The sequence below is a fragment of the Ahaetulla prasina genome, chromosome 1 (genome assembly GCF_028640845.1).
Source record: "Ahaetulla prasina isolate Xishuangbanna chromosome 1, ASM2864084v1, whole genome shotgun sequence".
Taxonomy (NCBI): domain Eukaryota; kingdom Metazoa; phylum Chordata; class Lepidosauria; order Squamata; family Colubridae; genus Ahaetulla; species Ahaetulla prasina.
The window spans coordinates 82,767,539-82,793,586 of record NC_080539.1 but is presented as its reverse complement, the minus strand read 5'-3'; the positions used below and the strand labels follow the sequence as shown (position 1 = coordinate 82,793,586).

The 26,048-nt window shown below is 36.9% G+C and overlaps 1 protein-coding gene across 4 annotated transcripts in view; it reads right to left on the bottom strand.

Annotated features, from left to right (window-relative positions):
• ARID4B (AT-rich interaction domain 4B) overlaps positions 1-26,048 on the bottom strand; it is an 85,003-nt gene that overhangs the window by 48,940 nt on the left and 10,015 nt on the right. For 3 of the 4 annotated variants that reach the window (XM_058166174.1, XM_058166201.1, XM_058166193.1), the window contains exons 3-5: positions 7,371-7,481; positions 4,378-4,443; positions 1,323-1,413 (exon numbers count right to left, since the gene is read on the bottom strand). In XM_058166174.1, coding sequence (XP_058022157.1) covers positions 1,323-1,413; positions 4,378-4,443; positions 7,371-7,481 — 268 coding nt within the window. Of the gene's footprint in view, positions 1-1,322; positions 1,414-4,377; positions 4,444-5,372; positions 5,439-7,370; positions 7,482-26,048 lie in introns of all 4 variants that reach the window. The other variant, XM_058166185.1, reaches the window with a different exon arrangement.

Below are 26,048 nucleotides of genomic sequence, written 5' to 3'. Positions count from 1 at the left end.
ATAAATTTCATACTTATCAATTTTATCATGACTTCTAGCTAAAAATAAATGTACATTTCTAAGCCAAATTGACAGAGTTTCACTTAATCAGAAACATCAGAAATACTATAAAATACTATAGGCTCTAACCTAACCTAAGCAAACTTGTGCAGTGTAAGAGTCTAGCCTTTAAGGATTCTTTGTAGAAACAACTGTTCTTTTTATAGAGTGTTTTAGACAAAAAATAAAAATAAGTTAAGTACAAACTATACATCAATTCCACATGCTGTAGTTGTGTCAGGAAACAGTATCATAGCCACTGCTTTAATATTGTGATTTCTACAAAAAAAAAATGTATAGCCAGAAAGCCAGAGAAAGGAAGAAGGGAGACAGAGCACAAGAGACAAAAGAATCTTAAAATTTTGATAGATAATACTTTATATTAAGTGTGTGTGAGAGAGAGAGGGAGGGAGGGAGAGAGAGAGAACAAATGAGAGAGAGAGAGAGAGAATGAATGAGAGAGAGGGGGGGAGAATGTATAATAGTACTGAACTATAATGATAGGATACATCACAATTTATTAATGGGACTTCCAAGCTCAATCCAGATCTCATGGCTGTTTTGTCCCCTTTTTAGGTAACTTCAAATGGTTACTAAGTGACCTGTCATAAGTCAAGAACTACCTGTATAGGAGAGCTAGTTTCATTTACTTAAGCATCAGGATAGAAACCAGGAGATAGTCCTAGTGCTGCCTCACACACAAAGCTATTTGGATGACCTTGAGCCAGCCTCAGCTCTAGGAAGGAGGCAATGGCAAACCACTTCTGAAAAACCTTACTAAGGAAACTGCAGGAACTAGGCCAAGCAGTCTCTGAGAATTGGATGGGACTGAAAAAATGCATACACAACAGCAGTTTGTTCTAGAATTTCTAGAAGCAGCTGGAAAGATGAGATGCCCCAATAGCATAGAATTAGGACAATATTCAGAACAGTCAAAACCAATCAGAAAAATTAGGACCAAAAAGGGCCTTTTAAGGCAACATATAACTTGAAATTTTAAAATGTTAAGAGTCAGATTCTAAATTCTATGAATTGGCAAGAAATTATTATTTAAAGCTGTTGCACAATTCTTGTTTCCTATTTCTATTTGTCTTTTTATCATTATCAAGCAGATCTGTCACAAAACATTCATAAGTGATTGCATTTCAATTTCAATGTAGATGCTATATTGAAACTCAAACTACTCACTGAATACAAAGACCAACTCTTGGTGAATATTACAGGAGAAAGTACATTTTTTACAAACTTAATTTTTCAATTGTGTAAAAAGAAGTTTTCCTTACCTACAGTATACCAACTAGCATCTGTTAATTTATTGATGACAGCTTCCTGATAAATTCCATCTGGATTCCTGACTTCCACCACAGTTCCTACCTACAACAAAAGCAACTTTAAAGGTTTTTAAAGAGGCACTTGGTTATGAAGCACTGAACCACTTCACTTCTTATTTTATTGAATTTAATTTTTATACTCATGTACAGTAGCATATGAAAGCCAGTTTGGTTAGCGGTTATACCACCAGACTAGAAATCTGAGGAGACCATGAATTCCATTCCCACCTTAAGTACAAAGTCTCCTGGGTGACCTTGAGCCAGCCACTCTTTCTCAGTCTTAGGTAGAAAGCAAAGGAAAAACTGAAAATCCTGCCAATGAAACTGCAGTGATTTCTCCTTTGAATGCCAGCTTGAACAAGTGTAGTTTTACAATATGGATACTAAATTTATTTTGGACATGAAAATACTTTTATTGTAATTATCTAAATTCTACTGCTAAAATGTTCTGAATAGTTAAGAGTCTTACACTGACAATTCTTCAAACAGAATAGAAGTTATAGCAGTAACATTCTTGTGAAATATACTACTGACGTGTACCAATGCAAAGTATCTTATAAAGTATCTTATTCACACATGACTGAAACATCCAAGATACATATCTGCTTAATTTTGTCATACAAAGAACTGTATGGATGGCATTACAAGGAATACTATAAATAAATCCCAATGTTCAATTAAGTCATAAAGCAAAAGTTAATTTATTAAGATTTGAAAATCATTTTACCCTTGTTTATAGCAGTGTGAATTAAAATTCCAATTAGAATAAGGCCAGAATTTGTAAAACAATCATTGATCAGCCTGTTCAAATTATTTGTAAAAGTGGTATTGTTCTAAAAATCTATTTTCATGTACAGTGATGTGCTTTATATTACTTCTTTACTGCCAGCAGATGGTGAAAAAGAGTTGATGACAAAATGGTTCACCAAAGTAGTATGTAAAACAAAAGGCAGACAAGCTTCTTAGTACTGAAGGTTAAGTCTGAAAGAGTGTGCAATATAGTTTCAATTTCTCTGCATATCAAAAAAGATTGAAGACAATATCTCCAAAGACTTATTTTGGACAAGAAAGAAAGGAAAGCATCAATTATTTTTAAATTATTTTTAAAATGTTCAATTTAATATTCATACTGTATATTCATTTTTATTAATCATCACCTTTCTTTTCTTTCCACTTTTATATTTTCTATGAGTACAAAGGTAAAGATCAATTAATATTATAGCCAGCAAAAGGAAACTATTTTCTCTTCATCACAGGAGACTAGTTATTTCTATTTTAAAGGTAATGCCTAAAATACTACTATAATGTGCAGTTTGAATATTATAATACAAGAACTGAATTTCTCTCACCATTATAAAGGGAAACATACCATTTCAGTTGAATAAAGGACTGTATTTTGATTAGAAACAACTTCTGTGATACTACTTAGCATAGTGCACACAGTCCATACATTCCTTGCAAAAAGAGAGAGGATGAGGAGGCAGAGTACAAACTACATAAAGGTAAAGGTAAAGGTTCCCCTCGCACATATGTGCTAGTCGTTGCCGACTCATAGTATCTAGCAATTACTCTTTATGACAAATCTTTGTCAATTACTTACTATTATATAAAAGAATAGTAAGAGCTTTGCTGGATCAGATCAAAGCCCATCTTAGTACTTATGCCTTTCCTGCCACTGTTACATTTGGAAGCATGTGGTCCCCAAAGCAGAGATGAGACAGAATTTTCAAGACTGATAGGCTTGTCCATGATAAGTTTATCAAAAAACTTTGTTCTAAATTTCTTTCCTATCAGCTTCATTGGATGACTTTTGGTTCCAGAGAGGGGAAAAAATCCTTACTATATCTACTTTTGCTAAACTGGCTGTACAGTAGTTTTACAACCATGATTATATTGTCCCATAGTTATTTGTTCCTAGATTAAAGGCTCCCAAATGTTTGAGATCTAAAGTTTTGGTTGTCTTGTTCTACATGTTTTACAAATGCTGCCTTCTAATTGTGGGTTTTCCATAGATCTGAACAAAAGCATTGCACTATTGGCAGCCTTATTTTCAGTCAATTTCCTAATTAACTCTAGCATGGAATATGCTTATTCATAGCCATTACATTTTGGATTGATAAAGACAAATTCTCTTATTCTATGACCATCAGGTTTACTTAAGAGCTTTTGATGAGTGTCAAAGCTTTGTGAAAATCCTGGTATATTATGGCAATAGTGTTATATGCTATTGACACCAGTCATCTGACTGATGATTCTGTCAAAAAATTCTAGAAAAAAACTTGTGCAGATTTTCTTTTACTAGGAATTTTCCTTTATGTGCTTAGTTGTTTTTTTCTGTGAAACTGATGAGCTCAGTGGTTGGCACCTGTGAAAAAGAGATGAGCATTTCTTTCATACAAAAATAGCACTTCTTCCAGCCATGTTTTATGTCAAGCCTGTAAGAGAAATGTATTCCAGAGATGGGGACCTGTGGCAGATTGAAGCCAAAGACTCTGAGAGCTACATATAGCCTGAAGTTCACAGGCTGCACACTGGTAATCTCTATATATCTTTAACAAATATATACAGGCTGCTAAGTGAATTCCAAGGAGCCTTATATGTAGATAATGACACTTCTACAAATATTTAGTAGATGTTGCCTGATTCCCCCCACAAAAAATGTATTTATTTTATGCTGCCAAATTTATTATTGAATGTATATAACTGCCCAGAGTCACTTATTTGAGATGGGCAACTATATAAATTGAATAAATAAATATACATTACATATTGTTCTGTACTATTCACTATACAGAAAACAATAAAATCTTACCAAAGAATAAGCTCTTAAATTCTACAACACACAGCATTACTCTGCAAATTACAGTTCAGTGTTTTTAAATAAATGTTTCTATCCAGAGGATAATGCCAATGCTATATTGTTGAACTATTCAATTATAATATATTTCAAATATACTCTAAATTTTCCAAAAATTATTCATTTTTTTCACCTACTCAAATATATTACCTTTAAAGGGCCTTTTATGTGATCATCTTGAACTTCTAAAGTTGATGAATCATGCCTAAATGTTACCTAGAAAATGAAATTGCAAACATATTTAAAGCAATGTAAGAATGGCTATCGTATTTCTGAACCCGAGTTTAACCTATTTGCAGTAGATGATGCTATTGAGGTTCAAATGAAACTCAAATTTTGCATTTGTTTTCATTTGTTACTTCTTTTCTCTTGTAGTGGAACAACCAGATTGTAACAGAATTAGAGTTAATACACATTTATAAAGATCAACTGATTTAATATCCTTTTCCTTTATGTGCTTAGTTGTTTTTTTCTGTGAAACTGATGAGCTCAGTGGTTGGCACCTGTGAAAAAGAGATGAGCATTTCTTTCATACAAAAATAGCACTTCTTCCAGCCATGTTTTATGTCAAGCCTGTAAGAGAAATGTATTCCAGAGATGGGGACCTGTGGCAGATTGAAGCCAAAGACTCTGAGAGCTACATATAGCCTGGTGTTCACAGGCTGCACACTGGTAATCTCTATATATCTTTAACAAATATATACAGGCTGGTAAGTGTATTCCAAGGAGCCTGATATGGAGATAATGGCACTTCTACAAAAATTTAGTAGATGTTGCCTGATTCCCCCCACAAAAAATGTATTTATTTTATGCTGCCAAATTTATTATTGAATGTATATAACTGCCCAGAGTCACTTATTTGAGATGGGCAACTATATAAATTGAATAAATAAATATACATTACATTTTGTTCTGTACTATTCACTATACAGAAAACAATAAAATCTTACCAAAGAATAAGCTCTTAAATTCTACAACACACAGCATTACTCTGCAAATTACAGTTCAGTGTTTTTAAATAAATGTTTCTATCCAGAGGATAATGCCAATGCTATATTGTTGAACTATTCAATTATAATATATTTCAAATATACTCTAAATTTTCCAAAAATTATTCATTTTTTTCACCTACTCAAATATATTACCTTTAAAGGGCCTTTTATGTGATCATCTTGAACTTCTAAAGTTGATGAATCATGCCTAAATGTTACCTAGAAAATGAAATTGCAAACATATTTAAAGCAATGTAAGAATGGCTATCGTATTTCTGAACCCGAGTTTAACCTATTTGCAGTAGATGATGCTATTGAGGTTCAAATGAAACTCAAATTTTGCATTTTGTTTTCATTTGTTACTTCTTTTCTCTTGTAGTGGAACAACCAGATTGTAACAGAATTAGAGTTAATACACATTTATAAAGATCAACTGATTTAATATCCTTTTCCCCTTTATAAAAGAACACAAGGCTATAGATGCAGACACAGGAAACATTTTTTTAAATCTCTGCATCTCTTTTCCAACAGTAACAGTTAGGTTAGGTAATTAGATGATTTTGAACAAATAACTCTCAGCGCAATCTAACCATTACTGTTGGAAGACAAATGCTTCTCTGAGACTTTAAAAGAAAACACATAAATCCAATCAATAACAATATCATTAAGTTACAATTGTACAAGTAGTTCATAACATCAACTATTCTTTCATCTTCCTTCTCTACAATTTTCTTTTGCCTTGCCTACAAAATATTTGAAATGTAGATTTCAGCAAAATTTTATGGTTCCAACTTAACTACATAGCCACAGCAAGGTGAAATGAAATCAAACTGTTCACATCAATTTATCATTCTCTAAACCATATGGACAGAACACAATTAGGATGTAGATGCAAAGAGATACAAGTACCAGTATTCTCCTATCAATAAGCATTTCTAATTGTTACTCTAAAAATATAGTGTCTGGAGAATACTCTGCCCTTAAAAACTCCACTTTTTTTAAATAAAAAAACCCTGGAAGCCAATGAACTAAGAAGCGAAGTAGTCTGATTTCACTATCTCTGGTAAAAGGTACCAAAAATTGCTATAAGAGAAAGATTAAATACTATCCCATTGATACATGTAGTGTCAATGGGAGGTCAGTACATGGAGTGAAGTCTAATTTGACCATCAATAAAATGAACTTGTTTTCTCTCCTAAAGCCTTCAGGTTTGCTTGGGGAAACTTCTGGATCAGATTTTGAGATATGTTAAAAGGAGTTTCATGAGGTGGAGCCAAAAATTCCTGAAACAGCAATCTAAATATAGCCCTAAGGATCTAATCTTAAAGATTAAGATCACAAAGGCTAATATTCTTACTAAGAATATGTACAAATTGGCTAGTGACAAGTGTGCACATTTATTTTTTGTGGGTGATAGCTTCAAATTAACTTCCCATAATTTGGAAAAAGCAAGAAGAAAAAAGTTTGCTTTAACACAACTGATAAGAATATTTGAAAACGAGAGAGCTTACTTCAAAGTATGCAAAATCTGAGATTTTTTGAAGGTAAGATTGATTTTTGTTTTGGCCAAAAGGTCTAATTAGATTATAGATATTTAATTAAGAAATTGATCAAGTTAAGCAATTCATGCTTTCAATCTTGCAAACAGGATTAGAATCCATATGTTACTTATTCAAGAGTAAATGGAAATAGGTCCTAGCTAGATAGCAAACACAATATTTGAAACAATAAATATTTGGATTTATGGAAACAATTGACTCAACTTCTCTTGAGCAAGCTTGTGTAAAATAAATGGATTTTCTGCAACTGCATGCAGACTATAGATTAGAAAGCCAGTATCATAATTAGAAGCATTCAGAAAGTTGCTGTTAAATGGGAATATATGCACACACAATCATACATTGTTGTTCTTTTTATCCAGATTCATTATACTAATGCTATAGGCAAATTTAGCAGAAATAATTACTACATTTCTATTCAAACTCTAATGCTCTTTATTTCTTATATGTCTTCAATTGCTATGAGCCTATTTAATCAAATGAAAGAGAAAGTATAGCCTGACAATTACTCAAAAATTATTACTCAAAAATTCATCAGTTATGTATTTTACAGATACCTAAAATGAATTTTAAAATGCATGTATATACATACCTTGACTTTAACCAGTCTTTTTGCTGTTTTTATCTTGGCTTCACAAAAGGCACCTCTATATTTTGCACTCACATCAGTGCCGACTGTCAAATAGGGTGGTTCATCAAGGGCCTAGGAAAGAAGTGGAAGTGGTCTTTTAATCTTTTCTGGAATTTCTGACTTATTCGAACTGGAGTCTTATGTCACTGTCAGTCAGGTTTTGTTTTAACAATTATTCATTAAATCACAGTAACTGAATTCATAAAGCATGCTAAAACCACAGTAGCTTGATTTATGTAACACATTAAGACAAAACAAAATAAACCACAAGTGTTGTGTGAACCCTGTTTAGGTAAGTCCTTTAAACAGCACAAAAATATGTGTAAAAATAACCAATCTAACATAAAATTTAGGCCCAGGCTTCTACCAAAACTTTTATTTGTGGGAACAATTAAATTCTTTGTAATTTCATAAACATTAAAATGTGAATCATTTTTTTTTTAGAAACAAGACCTTACCACTTTATTGTAATAAATACAATCAATGTTTATTCTATTAAATTGAATGATAATACCCTTTTGGAAAAGATTTTTCATTTTCTATCTGTATTTCAAGAACAGATATGGATTACATATATGGAGAGAAGAAAGCAAAAGGGAGAGATGTCCTGCATTTACCAAAGTGAATTGTTCAAAATGAGACACTAGTTTAAGCTAATCTGCAGTGCAAAAGTTATCACAGACTGGGCTGGAAGGTCCAAATGCAGGAGTGAAAAATAACTGTCTTTGATTATTATGTGTTTTCACCCAGGAACAGGAAATCTAGAATAGTTGTAGAACTTCAATCTGGGGACAAACAGTCTGCTGCAATAAATTTCTGAAGTTTCTTTCTCACCTCTGCAAATTCAGTAGGTCCTTGAGAAGCCAGTTTTCAATCTTAATATCATGGATCGATGACAGGGCTGTCAAACTCACGGCCCATGGGCTGGATGCATCACGCACTGGCCACACCCATGCCCAGTTTAGTGAAGTGGGGGGGAGTCCCAATACATTCACGTGACGACGCTGTGATGACGTGAGTTTGACATTCCTAGTCTAGAATATGGTTTTCCTGATATCAATAAATTACAATTCTCAATGTCCCTCACTATTTCTGGAGCAAAGGACCTATAATTGGGATCACACACTAATATCTCAATCCTGTGCCCCTATGCAAACCTCAAACTGTACTTTTCAGCAAGTCATAGCTTCAAGTGTTGTATCAACATAGCCCTTAAATATTGAAAATTATGAAACTTTAAGATGAACGTATTACCGTACTGTATGATTTCACAAAGGCATAGCAAAAATCTTTATTCTCCTCTGAAAGATCCCTGCATTCAGTGACCAATAACAGCAGAACTTGAATTGATTTATTATTGTGAAATCAGTTTTACTTCCGACAAGAATTTGTGTGCGCAAGCGCACACACGCACAGATATCCACACTGCTGAATACAGAAATATCTGTAGGCATGTCATCTTTTTTTTTAATCATTAAAACAGCTGCATCCTTTCCCAGGCTTGTTTCTGCAGGCATGGCTGCTCAGCTGGGGAAAGGATGCTTGCTTTAATGATTTAAAAAGAGATGCTTTGTATGCACAACTGCAGGTTGCAAAGTACTTATTTCAAAGGATATTCATAGCTCTAAAAATCACCATTTACTCATATATGGACAGGTAGCTAACAGAAGATTGACTTTTGAGTTCAGATATAATGCTGGGTAAGTGTTTTTAATTATTTCCACCTTGAATCATTTCCCCCACTATAAATCTATTCATTATTCCCCAGAGGAGGGGTGCATGAAATTTTGCCAAGTACCAGAGCTTGTCTCAGAATCAAAACCTGAACCCCTGCTGATTGATATATTTTAAATAAGTTGAAATCCACTTTTATTTTAGCTCTCAGCCATGTTTTTTTTAACCAAATTTCTTGTTCATATTTAAAACATATTTTTAAAATAACATTCATTGGAGCAGCTTTCATTTTAGACCAACGTTATGTCATAAAAAAAGAAACATCTGAAAATAAAAATACTATTAAACACAAAACCAAACTAGCAGTTTCCAGCTGTTTTGGATTACAGCTCTCCTAATCAACTATATTTCATGTTGGGTGGAGTTTATAGAATGCAAATTAAACACTGGTAGGCACTAGGTTACTCAGTCTTAGGCTCCTGCATTCAGTACACTTTTCCATAATTGTTATTTGGTCTAACAATGTAACTAGATGAGATGGATATGAATGCATTTTTTAGCTCTTAAAATTTTAGTGAAATTGTAATGAGATCTTAACAACAAATATATATGGAAAATGCTAAATACACTATTGAAGTATTATTTCTTCAATAGTTTTGCATGCATTTCAATAACTGAAATATGCAAGATATATCATATATTATCAAAACATAAGAATTAAATGGGTTTTTAAATGTTTCTATCATCATGATTGGACAAAAAGGAATAACAATAGGAAACGTTCATAAATAAACAGGGCAATTAAACTAAAGAATTGTTGAGTAAAAATAATTTTTTCATAGTCTTAACTAAACAACATGATTTATGGGATTTATTATTATCAAGATACTTGGCAACCTCAGCTGGCTGAAAGACAGTTTAAAATATGTGGCTTTCAGAAAGAACCATGTTGCTAGAGACACAATAAATAGAACCTATACAATTGTATTTGAATTCATTTAACCACTCTTCATTTGGTACTCGCTATGTTTATACAATGTCCTTTCTGATACAAACAAACTGAAGACAATAGAATGAAAAAGTACTGTCATTTTTAAATCATTCAAAGAATTCACAGCAGATAATATTGACAGTCACAAAAGGATACCTATTTTTCTGTCATAGCTTAGAAATATGACACACTGATAGAATGTTGCTCACAAGGAAAAGCATGGATAATAACTAACAAATTAACACTCTTTTCTATTTATATTGCATAAAAATAAGAAAGAAATACCAGTATTGATCTACCCTTTTCCCAAATACAGATTTTCATAGCAAATTCCATTATTTTTTGGAAGGACTATGCAGCAGGGAAAAAAAAGAATAGAAAACAAAAAGGCAAGTTAAAAGGATGAAATGTGTTTATTTTGTTCTACACATGTAGGATTTGCTGGTCTATTTTCATGTGTAATACATGCAAATTAAAAGGTTTTTGGTTGCAAAAAACAGATGACTAGGAAATATTTCAAAGACCCTACTTTCAAGTCAAATTTGATAATTCAGAACTAAATACAACAATACTATAAATCTATACAGGGCAGTATAATAAATCCATACATAATTTAAATATGAATCCATATGAAGATAATGTCCATCACATTTACTTACATTTTTTTCTGTAACTAAATATTTATTAATTAAATTGTATGTTGCCCATCTCAGTGTCAAGTGACTACAGGCAGCTTACAAACATCCGAAAACATTAAATATTAAAATTAACAGATTAAATAAATTAAAAACCAGAATACTAAGGGATGGAGGTAGGATCTTCTTCCTAATCCATTAACCACCTCCAACATGGAAACGCTCTACTGAGGTCAGATCAGCAGAGTCAGGTTTTGAGGCTCTTGCAGAAGGTCAAGCAGGGTGGAGGCAAATCTCACCTCAAGGTGCATCATGTTCCAAAGAGCAGGAGTTATGACAGAAAAAGGTCCTTCTTCTGGATCACATCAGCCAGAATTCCTTAACTGATGGAGTCCACGGCATGTCCTTTCTGACAGAACGAGTGGGCCCAATCCCATTCGGGTGAGACTTTCTCTCAGATAGGCTGGCTCCATGCCATAAAGTGCTTTAAAATTCATAACCAATACCTTGAATAGGACTCAGAAACACATCAGCAATCAGTGCAGTTCATTCAATAGTAGTTTCCTGGGCCACTCTAGAGGTCTCAGAATTGTCTACATTGCTGCATTCTGCACCAGTTGTAGCCTTTGAATACTCTTCATGGGTAATCCCAAATAGAGTATATTGCAGTAATCAAAATGTGAGCTGGGGCACAAGTGACTAGGTTGTATCAAAAGTCACTCCCACACCCCCGGCTGATCTTTATTTATTTTATTTTATTTTTCAAAGAAAATGTTACTGTGCTTAGGAATGCTCAAAGATCAGGTGTTAAATGAGCAAAGTTTAAAGGAAACTTTTGAATGTTAATGTAATTTATATACAGTAATTAATTGTCTATGAAGTCTGACTTTTGGTATACCTTGTATATCCAGATTAATTTGCATATGGACTCCTGATTTCCTGTGGAAAACACATTCCTTAACAGTGGAATACATTGAATAGGGAAAATAGTCCAAACAATGCTCTCTAAAACAAAGTACTTGACCATCAGCTTTACACTAAATAAACATGTCTGACATTTATTAGGAAAAACTATCAAAATGATTATAAAACCCCTGCAAAGTAAGGACTCAGGAGACCAAGTTCCACTGAAATGAACCTATTTCCAAATAAGTACACTTCCATATACTTTGCATTAAAAAACATTCATCTGGAGGAAGAATAAAGTATGTGGTAAATACAGCCAAAATTGGAATTTTTCTGCTCCCCCCTCAAACAGAATTACCTCACTTAGATTAGATTAGATTAGATTAGATTAGAATAGAATAGAATAGAATAGAACAGAACAGAACAGAACAGAACAGAACAGAACAGAACAGAACAGAACAGAATAGAATTCTTTATTGGCCAAGTGTGATTGGACACACAAGGAATTTATCTTTGGTGCATATGCTCTCAGTATACCTAAAATGATACTTCTAAATACTATAAACATCATGGGAAGTGTCTATTTAACTGATTTTTAGAAGTAGCAAACTTCCACCAGAGTCACTTGATCTTTAGTAGGGGCATTTTAAGGGAAGAAGTCATCTTCTGCCAAATATTTTATTATAGATTATATCACTTGGGAGGAAAAATGCAAAACATGAGTGTGCGTGCGTGCGTGTGTGTGTGTGTGTGCGTGTGTGTGTGTATTAGTTATAAAATAACCCATCTGGTTCAAAATGAAGATTTATTTATTTATTTATTTATTTAATTTTTATACCGCCCTTCTCCCGAAGGACTCAGGTACAGGCAAAAATAAAACAATACAATATACAGATTAAAATACCATTTAAAAAACTTATTTAAATTAGCCTGAGATTAAAAATTTCCATACTAAAAACCCCATTTAAAATTAATAAAATTTCCCCTTAAAACTAATTTAAGCCAGCCCCGCTGGATAAAAGATGTGTTTTAGTTCGCGACAAAATGTCCGAAGGTCAGGTATTTGACGAAACCCAGGGGAAGCTCATTCCAGAGTGTCGCCGCCCCCCCAGAGAAGGCCCTTCCCCTGAGGGCCGCCAGCCGGCATTGTTTGGCGGACGGCACCCTGAGAAGTCCCTCTCTATGGGAGCGTACGGGTCGGTAGGAGGCGTGTGGTAGCAGCAGGCGGTCCCGTAAGTACCCAGGTCCTAAGCCATGGAGCGCTTTAAAGGTCATAACCAACACCTTAAAGTGCACTCGGAAAGCCACAGGCAGCCAGTGCAGCCTGCGCAGGATCGGTGTTACATGGGAGCTACGTGTAGCTCCCTCTATAACCCGCGCAGCTGCATTCTGGACTAACTGAAGCCTCCGAGCACACTTCAAGGGGAGCCCCATGTAGAGAGCATTACAGTAATCCAAGCGAGAGGTAACGAGCGCATGAGTGACCGTGCATAAGGCATCCCGATCAAGGAAGGGGCGCAACTGCCGGACCAGGCGGACCTGGTGGAAGGCCCCCCTGGAGACAGCCGTCAAATGATCTTCAAACGACAGCCGATCGTCCAGGAGGACACCTAAGTTGCGCACCCTATCCTTTGGGGCCAATAACTCGCCTCCAACAGCCAGCTGCAGCTGCAGCTGACTGAATCGGGGTGCCGGCATCCACAGCCACTCCGTCTTGGAGGGATTAAGCTTGAGCCTGTTTCTCCCCATCCAGACCCATACGGCTTCCAAGCACCAGGACAGCACTTCAACAACTTCATTGGGGTGGTCCGGGGTGGAAAAGTACAGCTGGGTGTCATCAGCGTACTGCTGGTATCTCACCCCGAAACCACTGATGATCTCACCCAACGGCTTCATGTAGATGTTGAACAGAAGGGGCGAGAGAATCGACCCCTGAGGGACCCCACAAGTGAGGCCCCTCGCGGTCGACCTCTGCCCCCCTGTCAACACCGTCTGCGACCGGTCGGAGAGATAGGAGAGATTTGATTTGATATTTCTTTTAAAATGTCATAGCAGAATTTCAGGTGTATGTTAAAACAGTCAATTTACCCCTTTATTGCTTGCATTCTTTCTGGATACTTGTGACTCTGTGAAAAATTAAAAAAAAATATTTAGAATTTTGAAAAAAACCTGAATTTAAGAATGCCTTGTATGTGGGTAATGTATAACTGATAGTGTCAAATAAAGGACCCCCTTTTTATCATAGCTCAGTGTAACTTATTTAAACAACTGATTGCCAAATATAATAGAATGAAAATATGTTGGACAAAAATGCAGCATATGCTTCAATTCACAAACAACACAACACTGTAATCTTTGAAATCTACCAAAACAATTTATCAACAATTAGTATGCAAGCATCATGTTGCATCGCCCGATCCGGTAGTGATGGCGGTGGGTGGTTTGGAGAACCAGTAGCAAAAATCCCTCCCCCCCCCACCCCAGCTGAGCCGCGCAATCATCAGAGGTTTTTTAAAATTATTTTTAAAAGCATTTTTTTTTCTACCAAAAAAAAGCTTTTAAAAGTAAAAAAAGAAAACCTCTGATGATCGCACGGCTCAGCTGGGTGCTAGCCAAAAAACGGGGGGGGAGGGAGTCTGTTTTTCCTCTCAGCAAGCTACCTGAAGCCTGAAGTCTGCTGGGAGGAAAAATGGACTTTTTCCCTCCCCCCCCCCGTTTTTTGGTGTGATAGCAGGCTTCAGGTAGACTAGGAGGAAAAACGGGATGTGTGTGGGGGATCATTTTCGAGAGAGAGAGAGAAAAAAAAAGGAGGGAGGGAGGGAGGGAAGGAAGGAAGGAAGGAAGGAGGAGACGAAGGAAGGAGTACAAACCTGGCACTAGATGCAGTACAGTGGATAATCCAGGGCTGGAAGGGACCTGAAGGTCATCTAGTCGAACCCTGCTCCAGCAGGCCATTGTTAGTGAGTTTCTGTCTTTTGATCCCCCAGTCACATAGCCACGCGCACCCAGTCACATGTCCCCACCACCACTAAACCACGCCCACCAAGCCACGCCCACAGAACCGGTAGCAAAAAAATTTAGATTTCACCTCTGGCTAGTGTGCATATATGAATGACAGTCCTCCAGGTTCAATATGTTCAAACCTGTGATATAAACTAATAATTAAATCTGAATATTTGGAAAAATAATAAATACAAAATATATATTTCTATAATTAAAAATATGAAAGAACATAATTTTTAATAATGAGTTATACTCAGAATAGCATATTGAAAAAAGAAGAGAGTAAATATTTGAACAAATATTTTCCCCGGTATTGATTCCCCGGAATCTTCCCCAGTATTGAGGATCTTTGAAAGATATAGTTCAGACGTGATCTCAGAACCACTGAACTATATCTTTCAAAGATCCTGGAGCACAGGGGAGCTGCCAGAGAACTGGAAAAGAGCTGATGTAGTTCCCATCTTCAAAAAAGGAAAAAAAACAGATCCAGGAAACTACAGACCTATCAGCCTGACCTCAATACCGGGGAAATATTCTGGAAAAGATAATCAAGCAACGAATCACCGAACACCTAGAAGCAAACAAAGTAATAACCAAAAGCCAACATGGGTTTCTCAAAAACAGATCATGCCAGACTAATCTTATTGCATTCTTTGACAAAATGACAAAATTAGTAGACCAGAGGAATGCTGTCAATATAATTTACTTGGACTTCAGTAAAGCATTTGATAAAGTAGATCATAACTTACTACTAGATAAGGTAGAAAAATGTGGGTTAGACAGCACCACCACCAGATGGATTCGTAACTGGCTGACCAACCGCACTCAACGTGTAGTCCTCAACAGAACTACATCCACATGGAGGGAAGTATGCAGTGGAGTACCCCAAGGCTCTGTTTTAGGCCCAGTACTCTTCAACATCTTCATCAATGACTTGGACGAGGGGATAGATGGGGAACTCATCAAATTTGCAGATGACACCAAGCTGGCAGGAATAGCCAACACTCCAGAAGATAGGCTCAAGTTACAGAAAGATCTTGACAGACTTGAACATTGGCCGCTATCTAACAAAATGAATTTCAACAGTGAAAAAAGTAAGGTTCTACATTTAGGCAAAAAAAAACACAAAATGCACAGGTACCGTATATGTGGTACCTTGCTCAATAGTAGTACCTGTGAGAGGGATCTTGGAGTCCTAGTGGATAACCATTTAGATATGAGCTAGAAGTGCAGCAGCTGCTAAAAAAGCCAACACAGTTCTGGGCTGCATAAACAGAGGATAGAATCAAGATCATGTGAAGTGTTAGTGCCACTTTATAATGCCTTGGTAAGGCCACACTTGGAATATTGCATCCAGTTTTGGTCGCCACGATGTAAAAAAGATGTTGAGACTCTAGAAAGAGTGCAGAGAAGAGCAACAAAGATGATTAGGGGACTGGAGGCTAAAACATATGAAGAACGGTTGCAGGAACTGGGTATGTCTAGTTTAATAAAAAGAAGGACTAGGGGAGACATGATAGCAGTGTTCCAATATCTCAGGGGTTGCCACAAAGAAGAGGGAGTCGGGCTGTTCTCCAAAGCACCTGAGGGTAGAACAAGAAGCAATGGGTGGAAACTGATCAAAGAAAGAAGCAACTTAGAACTAAGGAGAAATTTCCTGACAGTTAGAACAATTAATAAGTGGAACGACTTGCCTGCAGAAGTTGTGAATGCTCCAACACTGGAAAATTTTAAGAAAATGTTGGATAACCATCTGACTGAGATGGTGTAGGGTTTCCTGCCTGGGCAGGGGGTTGGACTAGAAGGCCTCCAAGGTCCCTTCCAATTCTGTTGTTATATTATATTATAAATAAGAAAAAACAGACTTGGAACTTTGTTCTAGTTTATCATTTAGCTAAATTCAAAAGAAATGTACTTAAAATAATTTAACGACCAGTGCTACATAAGCTAATCAAAATATCCCAAGAAATCAGGATTATTTTGGAGATACCAACCTTTTATATATTTTATGGTTTTCTTTACAATATTAAATTTCTGAGATGTGCTATATAACATTTAATAGTGAATTCTGATTAGCTACATGCTCTACTGTTCATGATAAATTGTGAAATCTGAAGATTTACCATTATGTTAATTTTACTAATACAGACAACAATAGCCTTTCAATCATATATTTTCCTTTATCCTGAAGTTTTGATTTAATATTATTCTGAATTTGCATGATAATATTTTGTGGTTAGCACAATTATGGCCAAGACATTCATCCAGGGCAGCAAAGAGACCTCACAAATTGTTCTAATAGCAATTTGTGCCAGGTCTTTTTCTTTTACTTGAGGAATATATCTCTATATTTCCTACAAAGATGACTATGGTTACTTAGGATTTGATCATTTTAATTTTTTTCATTGTGGTGTTGGCTAAATCTTTTTCCAGCCCATTAATTTTAAAAGCAATACCCTTCACATGTCTACAGGAGATAAAAGAAATGTCAGGGCAACAGCTACTCATATCGTCCACCTTACGTTTCAAGTAAATTAATAGCTGTCTACTAAAGCCTAGCCCTAGTCACTAATTTAGGTTTTCACAAAACAGAGAACTATGGCTGTATGAGGTAAGCCAAGAATAAACCACTATTTGAGACTGTGGTTAAGATGCAGCAAAAGCTTTTCTTTCAAACAGAATTCTGGAAAGAAATTATGTAAAGGAACTCAAGAATCTGTCTAGATGTTTCCTTCTATAACAGCAAGATAGTTGTCTGAAAACAGAATTGGATGGAACCAAATACAGTATGGGAGACTAACTCAACCAATGAAAATTGGGCAAATCAGGTCTGGGCCCCTATTTAGAATATTACTGACTGAAGCTGGAGGGGATCTATGACTCCCTTAACTACAGATATAACTGCATTATTTCTACCTTTAAATAAATATGCAAGAAAGGTCAGCAGATGGACAAGTTCGACTGTAGATTTTCCAGCTAAATTATTCAAATTGAAAATATTCTTTCCCAACTAGTGTCACTTCAAACCCTAATGAAAATCAAAACAGGAAATTTAGCAGCTAATCGTTATTTGCCATCACTTTATCACATCTCACTAGACTTCCAGCAGACAAAAATTCAATATGAACTAAGTCAAGAATGCATCCTATTGTCAATATCACACAGCCCCACTTTCCATCTGGAATTACTGTTGATAACAGGATCCCTAAAGATAATGTTTTTTTTTTAGCAGGAGTCTCCAAACTTGGCATGGCTGCCTGAGGAATTCTGGGAGTTGAAGTCTACAAGTCTTTAAGTTGCCAAATTTGGAGGCCCTTGTTTAACAGAAGTGTATAGTGAAAGCTTGATTTGGGGACCTTGATACAGTAAATGTACATGCAATGGACAAAATCCCTCTTATATTTATAGCATTTTCAATCATTTGCATTATGACATCAATATGGATGACATATTCTCACTTTAAAGTAGAACGCCCCTCTTTGACACATTAATCATGATCCTATTGTATATAATTTTCTGTCTGAATGTCACTCTGTAGAAAACTTAAGATAAAATGCTAAACTATGAATAATAAATCAGAATGGCTGTGATTGCAAACAATGCTAAGCCAAAACAAATAAGCACACATGATGTTTCAAGATAATAGCCCAGCTCATATAACATGCAAAGACATAATTTGATTCATTTAATCTGGGGTTAGCCAATGTGGTTTGTAAAAATATAGCTCAACAAGTTTTTGTGCTTTCACATATATGCTAATGCAAATCTGTTATATGATTTGGAGTTAATTTCTGTCATTCTACTTTATTCTCTGTACAGCTAGTAGAGCCCTAGGTGAACTGGTAGTATCATTGTTTCTCCAACTCTTCTTAACTCCTTATGGCTCATTAATTTTAAAAGCAATACCCTTCACATGTCTACAGGAGATAAAAGAAATGTCAGGGCAACAGCTACTCATATCGTCCACCTTACGTTTCAAGTAAATTAATAGCTGTCTACTAAAGCCTAGCCCTAGTCACTAATGTAGGTTTTCACAAAACAGAGAACTATGGCTGTATGAGGTAAGCCAAGAATAAACCACTATTTGAGCCTGTGGTTAAGATGCAGCAAAAGCTTTTCTTTCAAACAGAATTCTGGAAAGAAATTATGTAAAGGAACTCAAGAATCTGTCTAGATGTTTCCTTCTATAATAGCAAGATAGTTGTCTGAAAACAGAATTGGATGGAACCAAATACAGTATGGGAGACCAATGAAAATTGGGCAAATCAGGTCTGGGCCCCTATTTAGAATATTACTGACTGAAGCTGGAGGGGATCTATGACTCCCTTAACTACAGATATAACTGCATTATTTCTACCTTTAAATAAATATGCAAGAAAGGTCAGCAGATGGACAAGTTCGACTGTAGATTTTCCAGCTAAATTATTCAAATTGAAAATATTCTTTCCCAACTAGTGTCACTTCAAACCCTAATGAAAATCAAAACAGGAAATTTAGCAGCTAATCGTTATTTGCCATCACTTTATCACATCTCACTAGACTTCCAGTAGGCAAAAATTCAATATGAACTAAGTCAAGAATGCCTCCTATTGTCAATATCACACAGCCCCACTTTCCATCTGGAATTACTGTTGATAACAGGATCCCTAAAGATAATGGTTTTTTTTTAGCAGGAGTCTCCAAACTTGGCATGGCTGCCTGAGGAATTCTGGGAGTTGAAGTCTACAAGTCTTTAAGTTGCCAAATTTGGAGGCCCTTGTTTAACAGAAGTGTATAGTGAAAGCTTGATTTGGGGACCTTGATACAGTAAATGTACATGCAATGGACAAAATCCCTCTTATATTTATAGCATTTTCAATCATTTGCATTATGACATCAATATGGATGACATATTCTCACTTTAAAGTAGAACACCCCTCTTTGACACATTAATCATGATCCCATTGTATATAATTTTCTGTCTGAATGTCACTCTGTAGAAAACTTAAGATAAAATGCTAAACTATGAATAATAAATCAGAATGGCTGTGATTGCAAACAATGCTAAGCCAAAACAAATAAGCACACATGATGTTTCAAGATAATAGCCCAGCTCATATAACATGCAAAGACATAATTTGATTCATTTAATCTGGGGTTAGCCAATGTGGTTTGTAAAAATATAGCTCAACAAGTTTTTGTGCTTTCACATATATGCTAATGCAAATCTGTTATATGATTTGGAGTTAATTTCTGTCATTCTACTTTATTCTCTGTACAGCTAGTAGAGCCCTAGGTGAACTGGTAGTATCATTGTTTCTCCAACTCTTCTTAACTCCTTATGGCTCATTAGTTTACAAGTATGTCTACTGCTCAGAAAAAAAGGGAACTATACTAGAATGGTAAGAGAATTTTAAAAGGAACTGTGCCTCACTAGTTTGCCTTCAGGTGAATGGATATTTTAGGACTAGCCATACTCCTCAAAATGTAACAGATACTTGGTCTACAAATCAGCCTCCCACTGGCAACCTTCCTGTGTGATCACCAACAAAATGTGTTCTCAAAATTCAAAATGTGTCACCAGAAGACATAGTGCCTTATTTTCTGAGGGGGAATAATATGACTCAGGGAATTACAAACTTTATTTACAGTATATGACTTTATTCATATTAAGAAATGGGAGAAAGTTATAACATTAATTCAAAAGAGCAACATCCAGCAGTCATCACATCAAAGACACTATGCTTAAAGTTTCATTTATAATAAATATTTCTTAATGTCCATAAAATGTTTTTGGACCTGCACTTACATTACGGTAAGTCTTGACATACAGTCACAGCTGGGACTGGGATTCATATAAATTGGTGCTGTCATAACCCAAGATATCGCAAGACATGGACTTACAATGGCAATCCTGGATCACTAACTGAAAATCATAGATAGGCATAGAATAGAATTCCTTATTGGCCAGGTGTGATTGGACAAACAAGGAATTTGTCTTGGTGCATATGCTCTCAGTGTACATAAAAGAAAAGATACATTCATCAAGAATCATAAAGTACAACACTTAATGATAGTCATAGGGAACAATCACGGGTCATTACTTGACTATCTACCCCAGTTGAAGCTATTCTGACCTTGATCCTTCCCAGCTCTGAGCCTCAAAAAGGTAAGGGATTGCCTCCAACTCCCCTGCCCAACTCCCCCAAAACTCTGCCCTTTGGCTGTCCTGAACCCTGCCGTGTGGGGTGGTAAGCAGCCTCAGAACCATGCAGCCCCAGGAAGCCTCAACCACTCCAGCCTGCCCAACAAGTGCTTATCAAACACTCAACTGCCTTCTCTCTGCCTTTTCAGACAGTGCCACTATGCTACCCCAGGTGCTTCTGCTTCTCTGGCTTTCTGCACATGGCTCACCAGTTAAACGGCACCAAGCCACAAAGTCTATGAAGCTCCAGCAGGTATTCATTTCCTCAGCTGCCTTCTCTCTAACTTCCGTGCATCAACATTTGGCATCCAACTGCCATGGCCAAACTAGAAATGGCTCGCTGCCCTTGTTGTCTCCTTTTTAGATCTGTCTTCTCTGGTGAAAGTTTCCTATATGTGTTGTGGTCCGTCAGCAGCCTACGGTGCTGGTGGCGGAATCGGACAGTGATGAGGCGGAGGCGAGGCCAGGGCCATCGAGAAATGGGGTGTGGACTCCAGAGCCTCCAGAGGCCGAGAGTAGCGAGGAGGAACAGGAACTGGGAGAGCCCGAATGAGAAGAGCTGCCAAGAGGCAGGAGCAGCTCAAGCAGAGAGGTCACCTCGGGGGGTAGGGCCAAGAGATAATTGGCCCCTCCCATAAGGTTTAAAAGGAGATCGGCATCGGTGTCTCAGTTTGCCGGAAAACGTTGGAGCTGCGCTCGTCCCCTTCTATGCTCTGGATGTTTCTCTGAGAAGATTTTGGCAGCTCTCCATTCTCTGCGCGAGACGCTTATCTGTAAAGGACTTTGGCAATTATCTAAATTGGACCAGGTTGGAAATAATGACAGACTGTTTTGTGTGAGAAGCCTTTGCTTTCTTTTGAGTTTCACGACGCTGGGAATGGGTCAATTCCCAGCTGCTTGAATAAAGTTTATTTTCATTTAAGGACTGCGTTTGTTGCTACCTGCTCGAGTCTTGGTCACAACAATATGTGACTTCCTAAGTACCATTTTTGGAAAGCTGTGCTGCCTTCAAAAAGTTTTCCAGCTTCTGAAGGCAGCACAGCTTTACAAAGAGAGCACTCTCAGAGAACTACATGTAGGAAAATGTTCGTTGGGGAAGATGGGTCAAAAAATGAGGCAGCAAAGAAAGCGAGGCACTTCTGCTGCACCTGCTGGGTGTAAAAGGTGAAAGGTTGGTGCAGAAAAGTAGAAAAGAAGAAAACTGGACAAATGAATGCTTGCTGGTGTTTGGTCGGTCAGCTGAAGCTCAGTGGGGTATAGAAAGGCAGCCCCAAAGGCACATGGTTATGGTGCTGCTGCTTACTACCCTGCAAGGCAGAGTGTAGGCAACCAGAAAGAGTATATATGGGGGAGGAGAGACAGACAGATAGCAAAAGTTGAAGTGCCCCTTCAGTTACAAGCACAGGTGAGCTACCAAGTGCCTGAATTTTGTTCATGTAACCATGGAGGTGAAATTTGAATACTATCTATAACAATGAAACTCCACACAACTTTGTTCAGCAGATGTTTACTATTTTCACATAGTAAAATAGTAGTATGTTTAAGAAGACTACTGTACTGACATATATTCACAATACTTCAGACCCACCATAAAATTCTATGACAGAATTTAAATCAGACAACAACTATTGAAACAAGAGGCAAATGGGGAACTGATGTCCCCTTCTTTCTTTTCCCTTCCAAATTTATTTTCTTTGCCACATATTTTGTGTTTTATGGTCCCGCCAGTTTTAGCTTGCAAGCAAGTGATATTTCTTGCAGATATTCCAGTAAACTACTGTTGCTACTTTGTCATAAATACATCACTGTTGCTACTTGTCACGACTGATCTATTTATATGTAATTTTGAAATTTACTATTATGATTGGCAGAAGTTAGCTAAATGCTTAGACTGGAATTGGTATTTTTATTCACCTATTGAAGCAAATGATATTGTTAAGGTGGAAAAGGGGCAAGGCAGTAATCCTAGAACTTTGTAAGGTCTTTATCTGCTCCTTTTCTTCTACATCATCACATTCAGCTTCATTCCCCATTTTCATTCCTCCAATCTCTACTTCTAGAACAACCATAAGAAGACATTGTAGCTTGATAAAATCCAGCATGACCATTAAAATGAAGGCATTAAACTGCTGGGATTCTGCATAATGAGCCACACAGTAGTGATTTGCAATAAAGTTGTGGCCAAGATACAGGCCATGTTTACCACATGACAAGCTATTATTTGCTTTACTACAGTATATACAATAAGCTACAACTGGCAGGATACAAAATATGTTAAGACATTTAAACCATTACATACACCCAAACACAGACAAAAAAAAAAGTATAACCAACTGTTTAAAACTTGTAAAACTCTTAAATGACCTGGGTAAAGAGATTAAATTGTACTGTCACTCCCAAGCTCTATTAACAATGGGCTTACCTCAGTTATAGTACAGGGTTGTCAAACTCACAGCCCGTGGGCCAGATGCTCACTGGCCATGCTCATGCCCATTTTAGTGAAGGGGAAAAAAGTTGTGATACATCATGTGACGCCCCGTAACGACAAAAGTTTGACATCCCTGTTATAATATATCCAACTTATGTAATTACATGCATCAAAGATGGGGGGAAAGGAAACAAAAAATGATACTGTACTGTCACATGCTCATTCCAGAAAGTACTGTAAAGAGGAAAGGAAAAACCTCATCTGTAAACAACTGTAAGCGTGGGGAGAAATAGACAGGTAGACAGACAGAACAGACTTTCCTAATCAGCCTTAAATTATGCTTGGGGCAGTCATTATAACATTGTGCTGTAAATTGTGTTGCGCTTCTGATGTTATTTCTTTTGTATCATGATTAGTACCCAAAAAGCTACTTGTTTTAATTCAATTTTAATTCTGACTACCATTACTGATCTGCTAGCTGACAGAACTAAACGTATCTATTTTTGTTACGTGTCTTAGATATTTCAGCCAGAGCATTATATTCGTAGGCGGCAAGGTAACAAACAATCTGAAGACTGGGTTCATTTCAGAAAAATGTATTCTCACTTGCCCTTTGTTGAGCAAGCTTTTTAAAAGTATTTTAAGATACTTACATTTTTACCTGGGAGCCGTATTTTTGCAATCTGTTCCATGGATTGTCGACTTTCTATCCAATCAATCCATATTCAGCAGCAACAGAATTCAAATGTGTAAACATTCCTTTTAAACTGGTCCTAAAAATTGTACTAACTGTCTTTACTTTGGCTGTAAACCGCCCTGAGTCCTTTGGGAGAAGGGCGGTATAAAAATTGAAACAATAAATAAATAAATAAAATAAACTTGGATAGATGGTCTTTGGTGCGACCTTATCCCACCCTTTTTTGGAATGGGATGAACTGCATCATCCAACCAACTATATACTCTTCCTTTCTTGAAGGAAGAAGTATTGCAGCTCTGCCGTGGTAAAATGGATATTTGAATTATGACCCATCTTCTTTTCTGTGACTTTTCCTGGCCTTCTGTGAGAGCAGCTGTTGATGTTCTTAGTACAGATGTTGCCATGCCAAGCTTCTCACCAAATAGATGTTGCTGGACTGGCCACATGTTCCATCTTTAACTCTGAGGCAATGGAGACAGGCTTGGGGAAGAGGAGGTAAATCTGGTATGACTAATAAGAGGTATCACTATATCTAAAGCTGAGAAGATTTCTAAAATAGGCAAACTCCTAATAAACAAGCTGAAGAGATGGAAACTCTTCCCATTCCTGCAGTTATTATGAGATAAAAAAAGATGGTGAGAAAGGCTATTCAGTCTCTCCTACTAGAAGGAAATGCAGCTGGTATCTCCAGGTGAACATAAAAAGGGGGAAGGAGAAACTAGAGAAGAGATGGTATAAGGACTGAAGCTGACAAAAGAGGAATCAATTATTTTAAGCTTACCCGTAATGGTTATATAAACATGGAACTGATTACAGCTAGGAAAAGAATGGTCAACGGTTCATTGACAAACAAGGGCACCAGAAAAAGGTCTAGAATTTAAAGCCTGTGGGTGACGTACATATATATATATATATATATATATATATTTGTTTTCTGAGGTTTTCACGGGTGTTTGTATATAGGTCTTTGGTTGTTCGGGTTTTCTCCCGTGTAAAATTGGAAGTGTCTTGGCGACGTTTCGACGAAGTCTCATTCGTCATCTTCAGGCTTCAGCTTCGTGCTTCTGGTAGCAATGTGTGATCGCAGCTGTTTCTTCCTTTTAACTGCTAGTGGGGATTTGAACTGATTGGGTGGGAGCTTGGCTGTGCTCTGATTGGATGGGGGTTTTTCTGTGCTCTGATTGGCTGGGGGTGTGTCCTGTGTTGGTGGGGGCTTGGTTGTGCTCAGTCTAATCTGTGCTGCAGGGGGATTTGAGCTGGTGAGCTGCACTGCTGCTGTTTGGCTTCGTGTTCGTGGTCGTGCTACATCTTCGTAGTGGGTGTCAGTCTGCTGCATGTATGGATTGGAGGGGTTTGAAGTGGCTAATGTTGCAGCTGCGGTCTGGCTTCTGGTCCTTGGTCGTGCTTCCTGATCAGTGTGGGTTTGGGTGTGCTTTCTGGGTGGATGTGTGGTGGTGACATCCTGTGTGGACCTCGTGAGTGTGGGTCTGGTGTCATTCCTCGTGTTAGGGACACGTTTGTCAATAAGGGCAGGTTTCCAAATGGCTGGTAGAAAAAGAAAAACCCCCATCCAATCAGAGCACAGCCAAGCTCCCACCCAATCAGTTCAAATCCCCACTAGCAGTTAAAAGGAAGAAACAGCTGCGATCACACATTGCTACCAGAAGCACGAAGCTGAAGCCTGAAGATGACGAATGAGACTTCGTCGAAACGTCGCCAAGACACTTCCAATTTTACACGGGAGAAAACCCGAACAACCAAAGACCTATATATATATATATATATATATATATATATATATATATATATATATATATATATATATAGGGTCTAATTTATATGCAACATAGGCAGATTTTCTCTCCCCCCCCCTTTCTAAACACACACACACACAAAGTTCTTTCTTCCCTTTAATAAAGAAGATATGTCAAATCTGTGAAAGCTGTACTGGCTACTTAGTGAGGCACATTGAGTTTCTAGAGCAGTGTTTCCCAAGTTTGGTAATTTTCAGGTATATAGACTTCAAATCCCAGAATTCCACAGCTAGTATAGCTATTGTCAAGTATTATACACTGAGAGTTGAAATTCCCGAACCTGGAATTTGCCAATGCTGGAAAACAC